Source organism: Cricetulus griseus, chromosome 3 (assembly GCF_003668045.3).
Source record: "Cricetulus griseus strain 17A/GY chromosome 3, alternate assembly CriGri-PICRH-1.0, whole genome shotgun sequence".
NCBI lineage: Eukaryota > Metazoa > Chordata > Mammalia > Rodentia > Cricetidae > Cricetulus > Cricetulus griseus.
The window spans coordinates 235,798,938-235,824,120 of record NC_048596.1 but is presented as its reverse complement, the minus strand read 5'-3'; the positions used below and the strand labels follow the sequence as shown (position 1 = coordinate 235,824,120).

General features: G+C 39.7%; 1 protein-coding gene across 1 annotated transcript in view; it reads left to right on the top strand.

Moving 5' to 3' along the window:
• Ryr2 (ryanodine receptor 2) overlaps positions 1–25,183 on the top strand; it is a 401,257-nt gene that overhangs the window by 105,443 nt on the left and 270,631 nt on the right. Inside the window, exons 13-16 of the mRNA XM_035441718.1 lie at positions 2,871–3,035; positions 8,148–8,269; positions 10,972–11,155; positions 13,673–13,808. Of these exons, the coding sequence (XP_035297609.1) occupies positions 2,871–3,035; positions 8,148–8,269; positions 10,972–11,155; positions 13,673–13,808 (607 nt within the window). The remainder of the gene's footprint in view (positions 1–2,870; positions 3,036–8,147; positions 8,270–10,971; positions 11,156–13,672; positions 13,809–25,183) is intronic.

Here is a 25,183-nt window from a genome sequence, read left to right as displayed (position 1 = left end):
GTTGGAAGTTTTTATCCAATGCTATCTTATTGGCTCCTGATACTTACTGTTGTTCAGCACACCTGAGGCAGGTGAGCATAGGGGATGGCTTAGCAACCTAAGACTGTTCGAGGTTTGTCATACACACACCCTCCTTCCAATAATACACTTGGAAGACTGGGATCTTTACTTGGAAATACTGTGCATGTACATTCCTTTCTGAACAATGCAACCAGCAACTTGTTAGTAACCTGGGACCCCTACCTCCAGTGAGTTGTAGGCATACTTCTCTCTGGGGAATAGGATAAATTTCTTCTCACCTTAGCAACCATTATCTTAAGATAGTGTTCAAACCTAGAAGGTTAGAAAGGTCAGTCCAGTCTAGACAGGTTTGGGGCACATATGCAGTAAAGCAAATTCCCAAGTGAATTTTTAGAGATATTCTCCTATTTTTCACCTTATGCCTGTGCATAATTGGGCATACATGTGACTAAAATCAGATAAATTGTGGGAAGGGGAGTCACAGTAGACTTGATCAGTCAGTGATTAGTATAGAGAACTCCCCAAACTATGCCCCTAGTAAAGAAACCCTTCCTTCCTTCCTTCCTTTAGTCCCATAAAAATAGAGAAGCTTCTTGGGTTGGAGAGATGGCTCGGCAGTTAAGAACCACATTACTCTTATAGAAGGTAGGAGGTCAGTTCCCAGAACCCATCTACACAGTGAGGCTAATAGCTGTCTATAACTGCATTTCTGGGAGAGCCCCCTCTCTCTGACCTCCACAGGCACTCATGTGCTCACTCCTTCCATACAGACAGTGCATTTCTGATCTGTCATCATTGTGACTAAAGATACCTTGATACTTTTTCAAATCCCTGTGAGCTCTTGCTCACCAAGGCCAAAAACCCAGACATATCCAGCCCAGATCCTGCGCTGGAATGCCTGATTATTGTCATCTGAATTTCTCCTAAGCCCAAGATAAAGGGAATGAAGGAAGGAAAGAATAGCCATGACCTTGGGTGTTTCCTTTGTCTCATGTCTCTTCAACAAGTTCTTACCTGAGTCAAGGGTCAGTATAACTACCAGAACATGGCCCTTGGGAAATCTCATTAAAAACCCTTGAAATGGCCATGGCCCATTGCAATAGAAAGCCAACAAAGCCCCACTGCACAGCTAATGAGTGCAGGAGTTCTCAAAAACACAAATAATTAGACTATAAACTCATTTCCCGTATAAAAGAAAAAAAATGTTTAGAGCCTCATTGTTTTCTTTTGAAGAGATAATTACATTGTTATATTTTCCAGAATTTAATTTTCCCATTGACAGGGTTGGTATAAGTAGATTAGCACTCTATCTCATCTGATAGAATGAAATTACAATAGTATATCTGTTTTATTGCTGAGATTCTTAGACTACTGTTCCAAGTTATTTGCATAATAGTTCATTCAACTTAGTTGATAATTGTATGCTTTTGAGGCAGCTTTGACCTTTCTCTACTGATAATTGAAACACATTTAAATTCAAAGTTTATCTACTCACTCACTTTAGGGTCATTAATTATCACTACAAAAAAAGAAAAAAGAAAAAAATCAGATGGCATGAAGAATCTGTGATATTTTGTTTTATTTTGTGTTGATTTTTGAGACAGGGACTCCCTGTGTAGCCTTGGCTAGCATGGACCCTGCTGTGTAGAGCAGGCTGGCCTTAGACTTGAGGCAATCCTACTGTACCTGGATACCAAATACTGAGATGATAGGTGTGCAACACCATACTTGGCCTTCACTTTTGCTTTGTTTGAATGGCTCCTTTAGATAAGACAAAACTCAAAACTCAAATAACTTTCATTTTAAGCTGTTTTTCAATAAACATGTAGTGGATAGGCTTAGTCAGTTCAGTGCTTACCTTGCAATATGAGGACATGACTTTGATTCCCAGAACCCATACAAAAGAAGAAAATCTGGGTGTGGTGGCATGTGTTTTTAATCCCAGTATTAAAAAGGCAGAGATGGGCAGATCCTTGCTGCCCTGCCAGCCCAGCCTCCTTCATAAATGGTCACCAGTGTGATACCCCATGTTAAAGACTAAGTGTTTGGGAATTATCCTCTGGCTTCCACAAGCAAGCACATCTATACACATGAGAACACATACCCACATGTATGTGAACACACACACACACACACACACACACACACACACACACACGCACGCACCTTCAAAAGAAGAAGTTGAAGAATTTGACGGAGTCAGTTCCTGAGCTTCCTTAGTAATACAAAATCAAATTTCTGCAGTCTACTTTGGAAATTGCAGGAGCCAAAACTGCAGCTCTGGTTCAAGAAAAATAACATTCAGTTATCACTAATGGCCTCATTAATGTCAGCATTTCAACCGTTATCATGTCCAAAATTGTTCAGGCAGACTGAAAGGAAGGGTTTTTTTTTTTCTTTTAATTCCAGGCATGTTTAAAGTTTTCAAGTGTTGTCTCATTTTTGTTTTGAGCCTATAGGGAGATACTTTTACTTATGGATGATAAAACTAAACCCTAGGCTAGAAAGATGGCTCAGTAGTTACAAGCACAGGCTGCTCTTCCAGAGGACCCAAGTTTGGTTTTCAGCACCCAGTCAGGGGCCTCACAACCACTGTAACTCCAGATCCTGGGTAACTGATGTCCACTTCTTCTTTCCAGAGATACTTGCACTCACACCCCAGATGCACATACATGCAATTATTAAAATAAAATAAACCTCAAAAAGAATAATATTTAGCCATTGTCATTATTTCAGGGGACCTGAGAAAACTGAAAATTTCAAGGCATGTTTTTAAAAGATAGTGCTCTATTGATATAGACTAATGATTTTTTTTAAAAAAATACGTGCTATTCTATTTTTATACATAGGAAAAATTGGATGTAGGGGTGAGAAAAGAAGTTGATGGCATGGGAACCTCAGAAATCAAGTACGGAGACTCCATTTGCTATATTCAACATGTGGATACAGGCCTGTGGCTAACCTACCAGTCTGTGGATGTGAAGTCAGCACGGATGGGATCCATACAGCGTAAGGTAAGATCGTACACAAACACAGCTTATGGCAGTCATGTTCATAAATGAAAAAACACAAACACAAAAGCCAAAAGCTTCAGCCACCTGTTTGGGTTCATTATTTTACACTCTGAAGGTCCAATTGTACCATTTGTTGATTTAGTATTTCATCCACAAGATTCTGATGATCAAGTTGCTTGCCTATGCATGCAAACTCTGTGCCCAATCTTTCAAATCCCATTTGTATATTTGAGGATGTAATAATAACTACTCTTAATGAATTATGAGATTTCCTGCCCTTTGGAAATTAATTAATTCATGAATATGAATTAAATATTAGAAGACTAAAAACATTGTCTTGTATATTCTATCTTATTCTACCTAGTTTTCTTTGTCTTTTATTCTTACTGCTACATCCTCTTGCTTATAAGATAGCCACCATACTTTGGTGAAAGTGCCATTCTAGGCCTGCCTCCATTCTAAACCTTTTGTCAGTTTCATTTTTTTTCTATTCTTCTCTCCTTCTCTCTCTCTCTCTCTCCCTCCCTCCCTCCCTCCTTCTTTTTTGAGTCAGAGTCTCACTATGTAGCTCTAGCAGCTGTCGAACTATGTAGTCTGGGAGGGCCTCAAACTCACAGAGATCTGCCCACCTCTGCCTCCCAAGTGCTGAGATTAAAGGTGTGCACCACCACTCCTGGCTCCTTTCCCCAGTTTCTAGACATCACTTTTCACTGACCCAGTATATCACATAAGCAAACTTCCTGCCATTCCCCAGAAAAAATCACAGATTGCTACACCCGAGTCCTTGGATAGGTTGTTTCTTCTCTTTAATCTATGACTCCTGTTTTGTCAGCCCAGGTTTATCCATGCTTCATATTCTAAACTTAAATGATTATGTTGGATGTTCTTCCCTTCACAGCTGGTCCACTGTACACTCTCTGTGCTTTGAAAGCATTTATATGGAGCTTACTAAATTTTATGTACACTCCCTGTGTGGTTTGATTTACTCAGTTTTATGGTTTGAATGTGAAATATCCTGCAAGTTAATCCTCTCTGGAAATGTCCTTATAAATACACTCAAAGACTTGCCTCATTAATTCCCTAGGTGCTTTTTAATCCACACAAACTGATAATCACAGTTAACTATCACAGAGTCTGAATTGCTGATGCTGTTTTTGGAAGAGTCTCAGAAGAAAAGCAAGAGACAGGCTGAGTGGTCAGGACTCACTAGCTGACTCCACGCTAACTGTCTGCGTTACTCCATCTTTAGTGCACCTAGCATGGTTCTGTGTCCACAGTTTTTACTTGCAAACATGCTTGTTCTCTTGTTTGGCTATGTTCTCCTAAGTAAACTTCTGTGTTTTTTTTTTCAGTTGTTTTGAGTTTTCTTTCAGTATCTATCTAATCTATCTATCTACATACCATCTATCTATATCTATCTTTTATTATTATTATATCATCTTTTAAAATTTTTATGTAGCTTTTGTAAAATGCAGACTGTTTTCATTTTATCTAATTTACCTGTTTCTTCACTGTGAATCTTCACTACTGATTTGTAGATCTTACAGGATTTTGTATTCTTAAGACAATTGAGATTATTTTTATTTTCTTTTTTCATTTTTTATTATTTTTAGTTACTCATATTTACATATCCATCCCCCCCATTCCTTCGACCTCCCTTCCTCCCATTCCCCCTCCCCACTACTCTCCAGGGATAGTGAGGCCCTCTACCAAGGACCTATAAAAAAGACTGTCATATTGTTTGGGGGAGGGTCTAGACCCTCCTTGCTGTATCTGGGCTGCAATAGTATCCCTCTATAGGGAATGGGCTCCCAAAGTCCATTTCTGCTCTAGGGATAATGACTGGCTCAAGTGGTCTCATTTTATTTCCTTTTGGTGGTATTTAAGGAAAAAACTAGCAGTGATTTCTGAGTTTTATAAGTTGAAGTCAATGAAAAATTATGGTTTAGTTTCCTTTAATTTGTTCACATAATTAAGGTACCAGACGTCCAACCACTAAAGAATCCTTACATTCATAGAATTAAACCCTACTTGGCCATAGCCCATTATTCTGGTAAAATCCTACCAGATTTAATTATTTTATTCAGAATTATTACATATATTCATGAGGAAAATTAAATTCTCTTTTATGAGTCATTAAGTTTTTATTTCATATAATTTGCATGTTTATTAATTTCCACATGTCTTGAAGCATCACTCTTCATTGGTCTCTCTTCAACCACGTGAAAATGGAATGACTTTTCCCAGACTACAGACTTAAGACAGATGACAAAACATCGTTTTCCATCCCCTGGTCTAGGATATCAGCTCTTTGAAACTGTATCAGCATTAATGTATGCAGCTATCCAGTCCCAAGGTCTTCTAGCTTGTGATCCTTAAATTATTCCTCCAGTGTTTCCTGAAAACAAACTCTGTGTAATTGATTTTATACTTAGTTGAGCAGAACTCCTGTAGAATATTGGGGCTTACTGTTGTTTTTGAGATAGAGTTTCGCTTTGTTTCCCAGGCTATCTTTTATTTTTATTTGTATTTTTATTTAATTAATCTTTTTTTCATTTATCTTACATACCTACCACAGTTTCCCCTCCCTCCTCTTCTCTTCTTTCCACCCCCAGACTCCCATCTACCCATTTACCCCCCTCTTCTTCTACTCCTTCTCCATTCAGCAAGGGCCATCTTCCCACTGGCTTGAACAAGGCATGGGATATCAAGTTGTGGCAGAACTGAGTTTCATCCCTTGTGTCAAGGATGGGCAAGGTAATCTAGCATGGGGAATAGGTTGCCAAAAGCAGCTAAGCACTAGGGACAGGTCCAGATCTCATTGCTAGGAGCCTTTCAAAGAGACCAAGCTGCACAACTGTCACACACATACAGAGAGCCTAGGTTGGTACCATGCAGGCTCCCTAACTGTTGGCTCAGAGTTCATGAGCTCCCACAAATTAATGCCAGCTGTCTCTGTGGGTTCCTTGTATGATCTTGACCCCTCTGGCTCTATACAATCCCTCCTTCCTTTCTTCATCAGGATTCTCATCAGTTACTGGATAAAGGCTCTCTGATGACAATTAGGGTAGTCACCAATCTGATTACAGTAGGAGGCCAGTTCAGGCAGCCTCACCACTATTGCTAGGAATCTTAGGTAGAGTCATCCTTGTGGATTCCTGGGTGTTTCCCTGTCACCAGGTTTCTGGGTGACCCCTAAATGTGTCCCCCATCAAGATATCTCTTTCCTTATTCTCCCCCTCCATCCTGCTCCCAACCTGTCTCCTGCATCCAGCCTGCCCAGCCTTCTCCCTCAAGTTCCCATCACCACCTCCCCAGCCCCCAGTTTACCCAAGAGATCTTTTCTATTTTCCCTTCCCAGGGAAATCCATGCATTCATCTTTGGACCCTCCTTGTTATCTAGCCTCTTTGGGGCTGTGGATTGTAGATTGGTTATCCTCCTGCCTCAGCCTCTAGAATAGCAGGGTCTATAAGGATATGCCACCATGGCCTTCTCTGTTGATCATTCCTCTGGATTAGCCAGGCCTTTTGATGTTTGTTTTTGCGATTAGGATTCACATAACACTGTATTATCATACTCAATTGCCTGTATTCTGTGTCTTATGTTTTCTATTTTATTTGCAGACAAGTTTGTGAGGGGTTTATTTATTCTCAGAGAATCAAATTTTGTATTTACTCATCCCTTCTAGTCTCTTCATTTTTTTATTTTATCAACTGCATCTTTCTCCTTTGCTAGTTACCCTTTTGTGAGATTTTTTTCAAGGCTTAATACACCAAGTTTTTTGTTTCTGGATTAATAAAGGCAAGCAAGAGAACTATCTTGCCCTTGTCTCATTAATTTTTGCTTCAGGGTTCCTTTTTACTCAAAATATTTAATAATTTTAGTTCTGGTTACAGATTTTGTTTTATACAATTGATTCAGGGTGCTGAATTGCCTGCTGTAAGTGTTGAATGAAGGAAACCATACTTGAAGGCACATATGATATGGATCCTCACATACATTGTGTAGCCAATTGCCTGGGGCCATTGAAAGTGTGGAAGGTGAAGAACACTGTGATAGAAAGGATAGAAAGGAAGCCCTTGGGAGATTCAGAACTACTCTAGTACTTGTTTTTGTGATGTAGGTGCTGACCATACATGTGTGATCTCTTTGGAAAAATCATTGTCCTATTCACTGAAGATATGTGCACTTATCTCTCAGTGTTGTGGTTTCACAGAATTGTTCAAGATATATAAAAATACTAACAAAGAGCAACGGGTGTGTGTGTGTGTGTGTGTATGTGTGTGTGTGTGTGTGTGTGTGTGTGTGTGTGTGTGTGTGTGAGAGAGAGGAGGAGAGAGAGAGAGAGAGAGAGAGAGAGAGAGAGAGAGAGAGAGAGAGAGTTCACAGTTTAGGTACCTCAGAGTCAGGGGTTGGTGCTTAGTGATCAGTCCACAATACAGCTGATGATTTTACATAGTAATGGAATTAAATGCCTTCTCTGTTGGTTTATAGTTTGTTAGGCTGTGCATAAATAATTGAATGCAGATATGGGGCAATGTTTTACTGTTGTCTCATTCAACTCAAGGTATTTATTGAGCCATCTTTGAAACAATAATATAGTCAGTGTACTACTGCATGGCTGCTTTGTACAGGAGGGGCTTTGCCTATTATTTACCCCGAGGACAATAATATCTGTTGCCTGGTTTTGATTCCATTTGTTATTATGGCTTAACTTTTTAAAATGATTTAATTTTCCTTTCATACATGAATGCATTCATGTTCACTCCTCTGGTTCTAATTCCTTCCAGGTCCTTTCCCGACTGTCTCAGTTTTTTTGAAAGGGTTTTTTAAAATTAATTTTTGTCAAGGAGGAATATTTGGGATTGAGCCCAGGGTCTTCCAATGCTAGGCAACCCCTCTACCACTGAGCCATATGCCTAGCTGCCATTATTATTTTAGTTTGAAGCAGACTCTTTAGTTGCCCAGGCTAGACTCGAGCTCTTCCTGAAACCCTCCTGTCTGTCCTCCTGAGTGTCTGGAGTTACAGGGGAGTGCCTCCCACAGAGCAAGAGCATATCTCCTTCCTTCTCCCTTGCTGGAAAACTGACACTGTTCCCATGCTCCTGAAGGCCATTATGCACCATGAAGGCCATATGGATGACGGCTTGAACTTATCCAGATCTCAGCATGAAGAGTCCCGCACAGCCCGCGTTATCAGGAGTACAGTGTTTCTCTTCAATAGATTCATAAGGTAATTGTATAGTGATAGCTATTGGATACTTTATGTTTGGCTTTCTTCCTGAATTTACAAACTGATCATTCTAAAATACACTGTCCTCATAAATACATGTTTTGCTAGGCTTACAGAATAGAATTTAACTTGTAGCTTAGGTTAGGGAATGTGAATTTAGTAAACAGCTATCAGTCATGATGATTTTATAATTTTTTTGCTGAGCTTAAGTTCTGTGATATAGTAAGAATAATGACATCTAGATACTTGATGAATTTTGAGAATTGTTAAAAGTGCTGTGATTCTTAAAATGAATATTTTTCTACTTAATAATTGAAATAATTTCTTATCCATGAAACAAATTAACCTTGTGGCAACAGCATGGTAATATATGACATTGACTAGGTGGAAGGCCTTTCTCTGTTTAAGTTTGCAGACCTGATAGAGACATTTTTTTCTATAAATATACAAATTCACATGCACACACACACATATATATAACTAAGTGTAATGAAAACTTTAAAATGTGTATTACTTATAATTTGTAGTCATATATACTTTAAAAATTGCTAATTGTGAGAATGAATATGTTTTACATTTGTTTTTTACACTATTATTCATTAATATTCTTACTAGAGTATTAACTACCTTTTTACATTAGAGACATTAATTTCATGTGTAGTTGTATCATTGACAATTTATTAGTTTGGAAAAATAATTCTTAATTATTTTTCATAGTTACTGCCTTAATCAATCTCTTTTTTGCTTTCTAACATTCAAAAGATCTTTTCTACCCAAGTTTATATTAAAGTTCATTTCATTATTTTCTGCTTCATTGACTGTTCTCATTGTGTGTGTTTGTGTGTGTGTATGTTTATATCTAAAAATGCACACAGATTTTAGAGGTCTACAATTAATAAATGGGCCCTCATGTATATCTAATACTTATGTTGTTTGTCCTTCTCATTTAAACCTTGAATTTGATCAGATGGAATAAATCTTAGAAATGAGGTGGGAACCAGCTTCACATTGCTCTTATTATTTGGATTTCTATTCTGTATCACTTATATAATTGTACCAGTATACACAATACCAATTATTTGTATTAATCTTACAACCATGTGATGAAACTATGGACTGGTTTTGATTCAGTTGGTACCACAACCCAAGAAGCTTGGGTTCTGGAAACCTGGCTGGGGGCATCAACGGAATAAAAAAAGGATAGGCATAGAGACAGACAGACACATATACAGTAAACTTGGTATCAGGTGGGATCTGCTACAAAAATTGGAACCTTGGCTCAGGTACAGCACAGAGGGAGGGGTCAGCTCATCTTTATAGGTGGTTTCTGTAGGCCATCAGTTTCAGATTGTAAACATCCTGGAGAAGGAAGCTGCAGTTGTTAGTCTTTATACACTGTTGTCAGTCATCTGTAAATACACTCAGACTTCCCTGAGGAGAGCTCTGCCATCCCTTCAAATCTCACTTGGGCAAGACTTTACCATTTGCATGGGGCTGAGGCATTGGAGTCCTGGACATGGCTGCACCCGTGTTAACAATATACATGGACTCCCTTCATTACTTGTAAATTGGTATAGTTGGCCAGGGAATTTCAGGCAAATACCCCAAAATAGTTGTAATTTTACTATTTCTAGTGATTGAAAAGCTGGATTCAACTATTCCAACGTTACCATCAATCTTTATATGAATGACCATATATTTAAAATAAAAAATGAGTGTTATGAAATACAAAGCTAAGCTAATTGTCATTAATCATTAAAAAATATTAATTTAAAATTTCCAAAACTTTCATGTATGCTTGTGTGTGTGTTTTTTTTCTAGTTTTATTTATTCTTTTTTTTGTGACCCATTGAGCAAGAGTGCAGATTTATTTATGGGAGCATGGGAAACTTACCAGTGCTACACCACTGAATAAAATGACTCCCTTTTCTTGAGCTCCTCATCAAGGAGGCAAGCCTCTTTGGGTCTCTCATCTGTGGATGATGGCATCTCCACAGACTCCATCTTGTGACTATCTCACCTCTAAGTTCATTAGTGCAACTTTGAAAAGATTTACTTTTGATTTTAAAAATTAGGTGTCTGTGTGGTGGTTTATGGATGTGAGTGCATGGGCTCAAGAGTCTAGGAAAATGATTTGAACCTCCTGGCACTGGAGTTACAGGTGGTTGTGAGCTGCCTAATGTGGGTACTAGGACGGAACTAAGTAAACATTCTTAACTGCTCAATCATCTCTCCAGCCCCCATAAATGCATGTTTTTTTTTTTTTAAACTGATAGGAGTTAAACAGAACAGCAGCCAGTGTCAATGATAGTAAAACCTAAAATAATCCCTTACCAAAAGCCAAACCAACCTCAAACAAGCAAATGTCAGGACTATGAATCAGGGAGGATATAGCCTTATGTCTTAAAGTAGTGCTATCATTTGGCTTTGTATTTGAACCATTTCTCAATTGGCCCAACACGGTTTGTTGTAGAGGCATGACTCTAGATGCTGTAGTCTGGATACACTGTGATACTTAGATACTGTGTTACACAGTTATGATGTGAATATGGCTTTTATGGCTGGTAGAATGGATGTCTTGCATGTTCCCTAGACTGTGCTTTCTATAAGAGGGGGTGTCAATGTCAAATCATCTGCCAGTCAAAGTACATTGAACTGAAATTGTGGATCACTAACTATAGAAATGCTTGCTGTTGATTTAGGGGCCTGGATGCTCTCAGCAAGAAATCAAAGGCGCCCACCATTGACTTGCCAATTGAGTCTGTGAGCCTGAGTTTGCAGGACCTCATCGGCTACTTCCACCCCCCAGATGAGCACCTGGAGCATGAAGACAAGCAGAACAGGCTGCGAGCCCTGAAGAATAGGCAGAATCTCTTCCAGGAAGAGGTGAGATCACACCAGTTCATTTTCTTTTGTTCTCTTTGGAAAACGATTTTGTAGTAAAGAAAATTGTCTGTCCATTCCACATCTGTACACATCCCAGTAGAGAGTAACAAGGACATTACTGAGCTGAAGAGCAGGCTTGAGAGGAAACCGCTCATTATCTTTACTTCTGTGTCACTCCCCTGGCAAGGGACACTTAGTTTTACCATCAGCTTTCACTGGGCCATTTTTACCACTTCAGTAGAGCACTCCCAGGTGACTCCAATAGAGGTAGTTCCACATTACTACCTGCTGTCTGTTTTGTAATTGTCTTAGATTTGACTTTAACTGCTTTGAGTTTGCAACCTTTTGTTTGAAGGTGTGGCTTAGCCACATTTGAAGCTATGGGTTTAAAAACATAGCCCCAAGAAGCTGAACAAAGGAACACACTTTGACCTCACTGTTTTATATTGGCTCCATAAATACAGAACACACACACACACACACACACACACACACACACACACACACACACACACACACACAATCTTGTCAGGCTTTGAAAACTATATAGTAGGCTATAGGAAAGTCCTTGAAAGAGCCTTAGGCCAAGAGGGCCATGGCCTTGTAATAGAAACAGGAGAGATGACCTCCAATGAAGAAGGTGAGCTCCAGTTTCCAGTATGAACAGAGTGCCTGCACCCTTTCCTTTTGCATATATTACTTTGTGTGTGTGTGTGTGTGTGTGTGTGTGTGTGTGTGTGTGTGTGTGTGTGTGTGTTTGTGTGTTTGTGTGTGTGTGTTTTGCTGGAGACAAATCCAGGTCCTTTTTTTGCTGCACAAATGAGAGATCTTTCACTGAGCTGTTCCCAGTCTCATGTGTACCTTTTCATGTATAATTCATTTTACTTAATATCCCACTGCTTAAAACAAAACAAAACAAAAAACAAAACATACAAAAAACCTCATGTACCACACTGTATGCCAGAGTCAAACTTCATCTAGTTTGCCATCCTAATGTCCTGAGGTGGTTGTCAATATTAGCACCACAGGTTTTAAGCCTTAAAGTAAGGGTGTTGTGACAATAGAGCCAGTGAGGGTCTTAACAGGCATTACAATTTTAAGCGTTCCCCACATGGGATTGATGATTTTCTTAAAGAATTGACTTAGGTTGGAGATATGGCCCAGAGGTTAAGAGCATGTACTGGTTTTACCCAGAAGCCAAGTTTGGTTCCTAGCACCATGCCGAGAGGATTACTGCCTGTAGCTCTAGTTCTAAGGGATAGGGTGCCTCCTGTGGCCTCTGAAATTACTGCATGCATGTGCACACCACACACTCCCTCACACACACACATATTGATTAAAAACAAACACTTTCCCTCTCCCTCTCCCTTTCTCTTACAAGAACAAAGTACCTTGTAAAAGCATCAAGAAAAAGCTTGGACAATTTTGTTGAGTTTCCATAATTCCCAAATTTACGCTGTACTATTAGGGCTGTTTTTTTTCCTGATGGTTTTGAAACTGATACTAAATTTTGCAGCTGTTTCTCTGTGTAAATAAAAGAAATGATCTATGGTCATCAAGGCACATAATTGCAGGAATGTGTATACAAGTCAATAGTATGAACAGGAGTGATTAATTAAAAGGAGTTCTTATGTTCACATATGCTAGACCATTGGACTGATTGATGGACAGATACGGTTATTTCCTATCTGAAAGAATTCCACATAAATATCAGGCTATGACAATTTAAAATACAAATTTAAATGTTTTCAATATAATGTGGGTAAGACTTTTTTTTTCTTTGTCATTTTGTCACAAAGGAACATCCAGAAGGGACCTAGCTGAGACCCATAGCTGCTGCTAAAATCCTGTCCAATGAGTGAATTTGATTACTCAGTATTTTACAGCTTTTTTAATGGTGCTGCCTTATTTTGCAGCAAGCCTCAGCCCAGCAATAACAGTGAAGGTTCCACAGGCTGCTTCCTGTAAATGAATTTTTTTATTTGCTCTAAAATTTCTTTTTGGTTGCTTTCACTTAATTCAATGTCTTTAATTTAGTAGTTATAATAATGTTTATTCAAAACAAGGAGGAAGTCACTAATAGTGCAATGCCCCCTCATGACCTGTTCATGCCAACTGCTGTTAAACCTTGCAAGGCAAGTGTGAAGATATAATTTCACAATTTTCTTTCACTCTTGTTTGAGAAGGGAAACCAAGATTGAAACCCTAAGTTATCTGAAGAACATTTAGTTTCTCAGACAGACATGTTTTTTCTTGCCTTTTGAATAAATGATCTTAGCTTTCTTTATAATGAACTGACGGTGTTAAGCTAGACTTCTCTTTAAAATCAAGTTATCCTTTTTTTCCTTTTGTCCTGAGCACAATTAATTTCCTTCTCTTGGGACAGAGCTCTGTTAGCTTAGACTACCCTTGAACTTGCAGTTATCCTCCTGTATCAGTCTCCTACGTGCTGGGATTATACTATGCCTGGCTCAGAATTAGTTTCTAGTAGTGATTTGTTTTTATCTCCTCTCCCAGGGAATGATCAACTTGGTTCTGGAGTGCATAGACCGCCTACATGTCTACAGTAGTGCAGCCCACTTTACAGATGTCGCGGGGCGAGAAGCAGGGGAGTCTTGGAAATCCATTCTGAATTCTCTCTATGAGTTGCTGGGTAAGGACCATGGCTGAGTTTCTATGGAAAACAAGATTTCAGTAGTTTTACAGCATGCTTCCTAGTTAGGACTTTGAATTTTTAATGGTGTTGACCTAAAGCCAATGACACTTTGTGGCTAAACCCTTCTCTGAGTGAGGAAGGCCACCATAGACTGAGTTGTGCCTTGGTTAGGGCAAGTGACTTTTGCAGGGCTCTAATAATAACCAGTATTACTTATTTCCTTCTTGGTTCTCATTAGTGTTACAAAGTCCCTTTCCTGTCAGCTCTGGTTTGTCAGGGGTTGTTCTAGTGTCCTCATATAGTGTTCATAGGATCTGGGTTGGCCAACTTCTAGATATATTTTATTTTGAGCAACATTTGAGATGGTTTACAACATATTCCAGTGGCTCTGTGCAAACACAGGTCTTCCTTAGTTTTGACCTGAGCTATTCCAGGATCATCTTCATGTCTCTTGCCAAGAACTTGGGTCAGTCTGTTTGCAAGCCAGTAAGCTGCTTTCATGGTAATTAGCGTGTTACCTGTATGATATCACTCATCATAATTCCTTTTGGTAACTGAGGTTGGTTTCAAAGGCAAGACTATCAGCTTTCAGGGTTTTGTGTCTCTCTCATTTGGTTTAATGCCGGTGTATAGCAGATACACTAGGATATCTATTAATATATCGATATTAATTAAATGACTGAATTTTGATGGAATAGAAAAGTGTAACTGAATTTAAAAAATGATAACTATTTTTGATGTGAAGAAGAATGGGTAGTCAAAATATTTGGAAAACCTTTAAAATATAATTAAACTTCATTAAAATTTATAGAGTCATAAAACAATTTATTCATAATTGTCCCTGTTAGAATTTTTAATGTTTTCTTTGGATGAACACTTTGATATGCCATTAAAATTAAGCACATGCAATTTGGTGCTTTCATGGAGCTGGCAATCGCATTCCTCTGAACAAGACCAGGGATACTGAGGCTTTGTAGGAGTCTAGATTTGCTATTTACCCACAACTATTACCAGGATAAGGATTTTCTGGCCCCAAAATTCTAGAGAGTACATTTTCTAGAAGAGTACATTTCCTTGCAAATGTGAAATTAATGACATTGAATTTAACAAAACAACAACCGGAAAGCAAACAATAAAGACAGTGAGCAGAGACAGAGGAAAAAACTTCAGTTTGGTGCATTTTTTTTTTACCTCATTTGGTATCTTTTAAACATCATAGTATAACTTCTTTACATGATATGATGTAGATTGGCTGTAGACAAACTATATGTTTGGCCATGGGTATGTTATAAGGTATAAGTTGCACATACCTCAAGATAGTATGACACCTCAGTTTTTTTCTCTTTATGTCCATTCTTTCCATGGTCCCATCTCATCTGTCCCTTCAGCATGTTATATACTCACCTTCCCTTGAGTAACTAACATGAACATAGGAAGTGATGGTCATTTGGGGGATTCAGGATTCAAGTTCTTTGTAGCCAGGCCTCCCCTTGAAGATACAAATCCCTTGAGGGTATTCCCTATAGCTACACAGAATTTGATTATTTTAGAGTCCATCAAAGTAGCTTTAGTATACTCTACAAAATGCTGAGAATTGTACAAGAATTGTAATTAGGCTTGTGAAACATGGTGAGAGATGTGACTTTAAAGTGGTGCACCTGTCCCAGTAGAGAGAAATGGTAGAGATGGTATGGGTAGAGTGACACATCCATGGGTTAAACATTATACAAATGACACTCTAACATAAAATTTAGCACAGTGTCTGTATTGTGTCTGGAGAATTAGCTCCTGTCTCCCCCTCTCTCTCTCTCTCTCTCTCTCTCTCTCTCTCTCTCTCTGCTTTCTGTGTGGTCAGCTTCCTACAATCTGCTTCCCCTTTAGGACCTGAGCTAGCTCTTGCCAGCTTCCCATGTTACATACTTTGTAGTGTACTTCCAGTTTGGTGTTGGGCAGGTTAAGGAAATTTTTTCTTGAGAAAAAAGACTCATTCTTTCCCTCTTTCCTCCAACCTTCTGAAACCCACACCAGCCACCTTACAGTCCCAAACCATCTAGAACCAGGATGTAGTGCAAATTCTAATTGGTCTTAATAATAATAACCCTGAGTCAGATTATAGTGTTAAATGCTGAAATATCAGAGAAGCAGAGTAGCCAGCCACAAGTTCTTACTTACATGAAATCCTCATACTGAATGGGTGATCCTGTCTCTTAGGAATTCTCATACTGATTGCAATGAGCTCCTGTCTCCTCCCACTCTATGTTCCTCTCTCTGCCCAGCCATATCCCTTCCTGTCTCTACCTCCTTAGTGCTGGGGTTAAGGCATATGACTCCCAAGAACTGGGATTAAATTGTGAGCCACCACTGCCTGGCTCTGTTTCTCTTTGAGATTGGATCAATCTACTGTAGCCAAGGGTAGCCTTGAACTCACAGAGATAGATACCTCTGCCTCTGCTTCACACATGCTGGCGTTAAAGATGTGTGTCACCATTGCCTGGCCCCTGTGGCTAACTAGTGCCTTAGCTCTGCACTCTGATCTTCAGGCAAGCTTTATTTGTTAGATCACAAACAAAGTATCACCACATCAAGAACTCTGGCAAAGGGATGGGTGGATGAGACTTTACCAGTATTGGCCAATGCTTGAAACTTAAGTTAAGTCCCTGTACTTCATGGCTCTGAGCTAGAGGGTAGAAGTGACAGAGAAGCTTGCCTATCTATCGTAGATGCTAGTTCATGTGTTTCATCCATCTAATCAGTTGGATGAACCAATGATTTAAGCAGAGTGCTTTTATCTGTTGCTTCATACTGTGCATTGGGCAGTTGCATTCAATCAATGCTATCTTAACTTATTTAATAAACACATTGCAGAAATTTCCATTGATTTTGATAGCAGGGTGGATATGGCCATTAATTCACTTTATTCAAAAACAATGGGCCTCTTACTGCTTTTTCATTAGGCCCTTTTATTGAGAAACAGAAGCCTAAATTCACCCGTAGCCAACAGCTTCTGAGAAAATACCTTTCCCTCTCCCCAGACTCCAGCCTCTGCTTCTGATGTGAGTTTAAGATACAGATGAAGCTCAGTGTTCTGATTGGATAAAGCTTCTAGCTTTATTCTGCCAATTTAATGAGTTAAAATTCCAGGCAGATAACAACTGACACCTATTGTTTTGAATGGTGTCTGTCAAGTGGTGATAATGATTCCACCATAAAGTGGTTGGGCAGCTGGTATTTGGTTTTGGTGTCTTTATGCTTAGCATAGCATGATACTTTTCTGATTTTCTCCTCCCCAACCCCCAGCTCCCCTTTCCTTTTGTTTATTTTCTGTGATCTTCCTTTGCCCTTGTTAACACCAGTATTACTTTTGTCTTCATCTTCTGTTGTAGCTCAGACATTCACTGAGAAAGAAACCTTATGTACATCTCCTGGATATGACAAAGAATGTTAGATTAAACTTGTAGAAGATAATAACATGGTTATGATTATTCTCAGAATGTACTGGTGTTTGGCTTTCACATCTAGAAAGTACTAGTTGCTTTCTGGTACTTTCTCCAATCAAGATGGGATGGAAATGCAAGAAAGAAAGTTTCTTTTTTGATAATTTTGTTTTTATTTTTGCTTTTGTTTTTTTGTTTTTCGAGACAGGGTTTCTCTGTGTAGCTTTGGACCCTATCCTGGCACTTGCTCTGTAGACCAGGCTGGCCTTGAACTCACAGAGATCCGCCTGCCTCTGCCTCCTGAGTGCTGGGATTAAAGGCTTGCGCCACCAACGCCCGGCTGATAAATTTTATTTAAATTAGAAACAGTCTTATTTTACATATCAATCCCAGTTCCCTCTCCTTCCCATCCTCCATGTCCACCAACCCCCATCCCATCCTCCGTCCACTCACCAGGGATGGTGAAGCCTTCCATGAGGGAATCATTAAAATCTGTCAAGTCATTTGGGCAGGGCTGGAAAGAAAGTTTCTTTATACTTCTTGCTGCACTATAAGTTTTAAATTCTTCTTCTTTTCCTTCTTCTTCTTCTTCTTCTTCTTCTTCTTCTTCTTCTTCTTCTTCTTCTTCTTCTTCTTCTTCTTCATCTATCTATCTATCTATCTATCTATCTATCTATCTATCTATCTATCTAGTGTCTCCACTTCATACATCTGTACCTGCACCATCCCATACCTAGCTGATTCTCAGCAAATACAGTCAGCCCTCCATATTCATAGGTGTGGCATCCATGCTTTCAAGTGGCTGTGAATTGAAAATAATAGAAAAATACTGTGTCTGAACTAAACATGGATGGATTTCTTTTCTTGTCAATGTTTTCTGAACAATACAGGGTAACAACTGTTCACTTCATCTGATGTAAATAATCCGGAGATGATATAAAGTGTGTGGCGGGATATGAACAGGTTGTATGCAAAATGACATCATGTTATGTGAGGATGTTGAATGTCTGAGAATGTTGGGATGTGTGGCACTGAGTCACCAATGATACCCAGGGCTGAGCTAGAGACCTCCAGGATGTTGAAATACTATAAAGTTTCTGGCTGTTTTATCTGACTCTGGTGCCCTTGTTTTCCTAACTTAATCTCAGGCCTAGGGTAGCACACCTCACTTCATCATGGATCTTCATTGACTCTAACACTGGTCTCTATGTTTCTTAGAACAAGGCATCCCATGTCTGACTTTCCTTTTCCTGACCTCATTCACTCTTTGTAAGTTGCTCTACATTGCCTCTTTCTAGTACTTTCTCCAATGAAGAATTACACTTCCAGAATGTCTATAATTAATATTTGCAAGATTTGAATATTCTTTAATGTCTATACATACTTTCTTAATTATTTATAGCTCATTTGATTAAGAAAGGATTTGATGGTGCTATTACTTAATATTGACATAATTAGAATTCCCTAAAATTTACATCTTGCCAGTGAAATAGCTGTATAGTACTATGAACACAGAATTCAGGCTCATGAATATATTTTACTTTTAAATTTAATTTTCAAGATGAAAAAATGGCTCATTGGTTAAGCACATGTGTTTCTCTTGCAGAAGACCATAAGTGGGTTCCCTGTGCCTTGTATTCACAGCTGCCTGCAACTCTAGCTCCAGGAAGCTGACACACCTTCCTATGGTCTCTGTTTATACTGTACTCATGTGAACCCCCCCAACACACATAGAAATAAATAAAACTAAAAACTAAACTGGGTTTTGAAAGCAGCAAAAGATAAAGGATTTTCCAAAGTGTATTCATGTTTCTTGACTTTTACCTTTCCATGCTGCAGTCCTTGAATGAGTCTTTTGTTAAGCTACATCTCCACCTATTCTTTCCAGATTTTTGAATATTTATTTATTTAAATATAAGTTAGATAGATGGCTTATGTGCAACTAATGACAATTTCCCATACTTTTGGAGGCAGAAGTCCCAAGTTCAAGGCGTCAGCACACTATGTGTCTATAGACGGCTGTTGAGAGACAGTCTAATAGAGATATCTTCTGACCATATTCTATATAGCATTTCTCTACAATCTCTATAAGGACACTAAGCCTGCTGATAAATTCTCCACTCTAATGACCTCATTCCAACCCAGTGACTCCATCTCTTAGTGTCATTCATAAAGACTAGGATTGCATCATGTGAGTGTCAGAATTCAATAAACAGATCATTACACAGATTTCATGAATGGTTTAACTATTTGTTGAATACCTGCTTTGGGTGATGCTCTGATCCAGGCACTAAGGGACAGCGATGTTCAAAATACAGCATCTGTGTAAGCTTTCAAGGAGCTTGGAGTGGAATGGAAAGGACATCAGAATCACAGTGCCAGCAAGGATGTGTGCAGGTGTTGACTGAGATGCCTTCACCATTGCATGACATTTTTATTAAATAATGGTAATATGTGACTAACCAAACACCATTAAGTAGGATCACATAAAATAGTTTGCATGATAGGTAGTATCATTGTAAAATAAAAAAAAAATCTGAGACTTGGAGAAATATGCCAAAGTTCCCATGAAAGTAAAATACTAACTAGTTCCTTTAAAATGTGGAGTTTTACATACCCAGAAGAAAAATAAATAAAAGAAACAGATGGAAGTAACAGCTAATACAATAATGAATTAAGTAATAAAATTTATCATGGCAAATAAATGCAAATTAATAAGAATCCTATGTTTTGATTAGGTTGGCACAGAAAATAATTTTGATCATACCCATCATTAGCGAATATGTTGGCTAGTGTGTTCTGGGTTGGAGCATGAATGATGAGATTTCAACAGCCTGGCCAATCCTGGTCTGACTCCATGTGAAATTTTAGATGTTTGTGTTCCTTTGTTCTCAAACACGCTGCTTTAAGAAGCATTGCTAAAGGGGTCCAGACCAGGCTGGTGAAACCCACAGAAACAGCTGACCTGAACTCTTGGTCCCCAGACTGATAGCTGGGAAACCAGCACGGGACTGATCCAGACCCCAGGAACGTGGGTGTTAGTGAGGAGACCTCAGAAATCCATGGGGCCTTCTGTAGTAGATCAGTACTTATCCCTAACATGGGTGTGGACTTTGGGAGCCCATTCCACATAGAGGGATAATTCCTGAGCCAAGACACACGGGGATGGGGAGGTGGGCCTAGGCCCTATCCCAAAGGATATGACAGACTCTGAGGGCCCCCTATGGAAGGCCTCATCCTCCCTGGGAGCAGAAAGGTTATGTGATAGGTAGGGTTTTAGTTGGGGGATGGTAGGGGAGTGAGAGGGAACTGGGATTGACATGTCAAACAATCTTGTTTCTAATTCAAATAAAAAAAAAGAAGCATGTGCTATAGGTGTGTTTGTAAAAATGTGAAAAGAGCGTCCACTGTAGAATTACTTGTAAATAGCATAAAATTGAAAGCAATCTTTATATCAACAGAGGATTGGCTACAGAGCTACAGAGCTGGTGTGTACTTTAGTAGTATGGAATCATTGAAAATTGAGATAAATCCATAATTTGGAAAACTGTATGAACAGACCAAATTGTTTCTCTATTTCTGTTTGGGAACCTGTGGTATGACATTAACTGGGAAGAAAAAAGGGCTTACCACATATTGGTTATGATTCCAACTGTAGAACTGGAGAGAGGATGCCTCAGTGGGTAAGACAATGTACTGCTCTTGCAAGGGACCAAGTTCATTTTTTCAGCACCTCCATTGGGTGACTGACAATCCCTGTAACTCCAGCTCTAAGGGATCTAATCTAATGCCTTCTTTTGACCTCTGAAGTCACCTGTTCTCCCTCCCTCTCTCTCTCTCTCTCTCTCTCTCTCTCTCTCTCTCTCTCTCTCTCCTCTCTCTTCCTCACACACAATTAAAAATCAAATAAAATATTATAAAAACATTCCAAGTGCATAAAATTAGAGCTGTTCAGAGGACGCAATTTGTGTCCAAAAGATATTGTGTAAGAATATACAGAAAAGTGTTACAAGGCTGCCTCTTAGCAGGAGAATCTTGATTTTTAGCTTCTGTTTCTACTTCTGTGTCACATTTATTCAGAATCTGTTGTAATGAACAATGTTTATGATTGGCCACAGTGGTAGCATGTGTGACTTAAGCTATATATTGGCTCCAGTTTAATTTTTTCAAAAAACTCTAGGACATTTATATATCAGTGAAAATGAGAGTACTTCCTCTTATATACAAGGTAGTTTAATAGTTGAGAGGTATTCAAAGTGGATAGAATTATGAGAAACTTTAAGTTACAACATTCCCTTGGTTTATTTTCATTTTAATACTTATTTTTTAACCTTCCTATTTATTACTATTTTTTAAATCTATTTTACATCCCAATCGCAGTTTCCCCTCCCTCCTCTCCTTCCAGTCCCTCCCACAACCTTGCTGTATTCCCAACACCAAATACACTCCTCTTCCATTTCTGTTCAGGATAGGATAGGTCTCCCATGGATATCAATAAAACATGGCATATCAAGTTGCATAAGACTAAGTACCTCCCCATGTATTAAGGCTGGGAGCAGGGTCCCCAAAGGCAGTAAAAGAGTCAGACAGCCCCTGCTCCCACTGTTAGGAGTCCCACAAGAAGACCAAGCTACACAACTGTAACACATATGCAGAGGATGTAAGTCAGTCCCATGCAGGCTCCCGGGTTGTCAGTTCAGTGTCTGTGAGTCCCTATGAGCCAAGGTTAATTAGTTTTATGGGTTTTCTTGTGATGTCCTTGACTCTTCTGGCTCCTACAATCCTTCTTCTCTATCTTCAGCAGGATTCCTTGACCTCAGCTTAATATTTGGCTGTGGGTCTCCACATCTGTTGACATCAGTTGCTGGATGACGCCTCTCTGATGACAATCGGGCTAAGCACCAATCTATGGGTCTAGCAGAGTATCATTAGGCATCATTACATTGACATATTTCCCCCTCCAGTTGCAGTCAAGTTTGGTTCTATTTTAGGTCACTGGGCCATTCACTCTGTGGGTTCTGGTGCTCCAGGCAGTGTCAGGGGTAGGCTTACTCTCCTGGCAAGGGTTTTAGACTGGACCTATTTTCATTCTTACTGTTATTCTAGTGACCACTTATTTAATGACCAGGAAGAAGATTTAAGAAGTGAAAACATAGATTACATTTTGACTTTCAGAGACTTCTACCTTCCAGAAGTTTTCATTGACTCCAGACTGTAAGCCTGAGTTTATACTTCAGTTTATAAGTTTCAGTTCTGCCACAGTCATTAAAGTTCTGTAATGTATCTCCATGTCACAATCCTATGTAGCTCATTTCCCTTAGCTCTCAAAAGATTTAAGTATCAACTTCAAATTCATGATTCCCGCTTCCTGATTCTTCCAAAGAGGTAGATAGGATGCAAGGGCATACCTTATGGGTAACATGCTTGTGTAGCCTTTATAAGGTCCTGGGCCCTACAGTGTACGTGCGCGCGTGTGCGCGCACGCGCGCGCGCACACACGCGCACGCACACACGCGCACACACGCGCACACACGCACACACACGCACACACACACACACACGTAAAAATAAAACAAGCCCAAAATAAAACAAAACAAAAATGTCTAGCTGGACATTAGATTCTCTCCAAGAGCTATGGAGGGAATGAGCTATTTCCTGCTGTTGCTGCTCAGTCCTTTGAGGTGCTTGTCATATGGAGAGCAAACACAGAAGGCAGAGTGATAATCTATATCAATTTGGTTCTTGACATAGACTTAGTGAGGCTGGGTCTTAGGTAGGGATTGATAAAGGTGGATTTATGAGCCGCCGTCAGGAAGATGTCGGGATGTCATAGACACCTGTACTTGGAATTAGAGGAGCATTGCTGTGGCTCTCTTTCATACATCTTTTCTGACGTCCAGATAATTAATCTGTGGAATGCAGACAAGCCAGCATGCCTGTCTAAGAGGTCTGAGAAATGGCCCTTTGGCAAACCATGAATACACATTTACTGAGGATTCAGAGCAGAAAACAAACAGAACAGGCTGTCATTCATTCTTGTTCAGCAGAAGTGAACAGTCTGAATCATGAAGAGTTGAGGAGATAGAGGCTTGGTTTCCAGGCCAGTGTTATACGTGGGGCTTTTGGGATCTGATTGGACTATGGTTGTTTTTAACCTAATCACCATATTAATAATCAAATGGAACCATATTTTGATGGTTTATTAGGAACAGGTGTTCTGGAGGAGGCAGCCCAGTAGAATGAGTATATCTTTTTTTCAACTTTTTTTTATTTGAATTAGAAACAGGATTGTTTTCCATGACAATCCCAGTTCCTTCTCCCTCCCGTCCTCCCCTATCTCCCTCTCCAACTAAAACCCTATCTATCACATATCCTTTCTGCTCCCCCTGGATGGTGAGGCCTTCCATAGGGTGTAATCAGAGACTATTGTATCCTCTGGGATAGGGCCTAGGCCCACCCCGTATGTCTTGGTTCAGGGAGTATTCCTCTATATGTAATGGGCTCCCAAAGTCCACACCTATGCTAGGGATAAGTACTGAACTACTACAGGAGGTCTCGCAGATTTCAGAGGTTTCCTCACAAAAACCCATGTTCCTGGGGTCTAGATCAGTCCTGTGGTGGTATTCCAGCTATCAGTCTGGGGAGCAGGAGTTCCCCAATGTTCAGGTCAGCTGTTTCTGTGGGTTTCACCAGGCTGGTCTGGACCCCTTTGCTTTTCACTTGTCCTTCTCTGTGACTGGATTCCAATTCAATTCAGTGATTAGTTGTGGGTGTCTGCTTCTACTTTCACTAGCTGATGAATGAAGGCTATAGGATGGCATATAAGTTAGTCATCAATCTCATTATCAGGGGAGGGCATTTAAGGTAGCCTCTTCTCTGTTGCTTAGATTGTTAGTTGGTGTCATCTTTGTAGCTCTCCAGACCTTTCCCTAGTGCCTGATTTCTCTGTAAACCTAAAATGTCTCCTTTTATTATGGTATCTCCTTTCTTGTTTTCTTCTATTCTTCCCCTGACTCAACCTTTCTGTTCCCTCATGTCCTCTGCATCCCTCTTCTTCTCCTCTTCTTATTCTCTTGCTCCCTCCCCCCTTCCCATGCTCCCAATTTTCTTGGGAGATCTTGACCCTTTCACCTTCTCCAGGGGACCATGTATTACTTTCTTAGGGCCCTCCTTGTTTATTAGCTTCTTTGGCAGTGTGGATTATAGGCTGGTAATCCTTTACTCTATGTCTAAAATCCACATATGAGTATATCTTTAAAGGAAATTTTTAGTTTGGTTCATACAGTATAGGATGGGTAGTCCAACCATGGCTGCCTCACACTTGAGAGTCTGAAGGACCCCTAGAGAGCTGCTGGTCTTCAATGTGTGTTGCTTCTGATAACAGGGAAGGGATCCAGCAGCAGTAGAAAATCCCCATTTACCTGGACTGCCACAGGAAAGTGTTGCCAACTTTTAGGGGACTCTTATTATTTCAGATAATCTCATCAAGACAGGTGTCCCCAGGAGCTTGCCTTGTAGTTAATTCCAGATCCAGCTAAGATGACAAGATTAACACAACAAGGTCATCATTTAAGGCAGTAGAAGCTATGAGGTGAGGCCTTTGGAGAAAATGGGCCAATGAGAATTTGTCCTGGGCCAGCATACTTTGTCCTTAGTTTATGCTTCTTTCTCTCTGCTTCCTGGCTTTCACCAGGAGAGCATCTTTCCTGGGCCCTTTTGCTACTGTGCTTATATCTTGCCACAGGCACAAAAATGGTGGAGCCAGCCTACTATGGATTGAAACTAATGACAGAATTAATCTTACCTCCTTTCAAATGGTTTTCTCTGACATTTTGTCACTGTGATGGATACTGACCGTCCCTGAAGGATACAGCAGCTAGAGATTTCATTGCCTCCAGAACATCTAGTGTTGCTGGGAGGCAGATATTCCCAGATGCT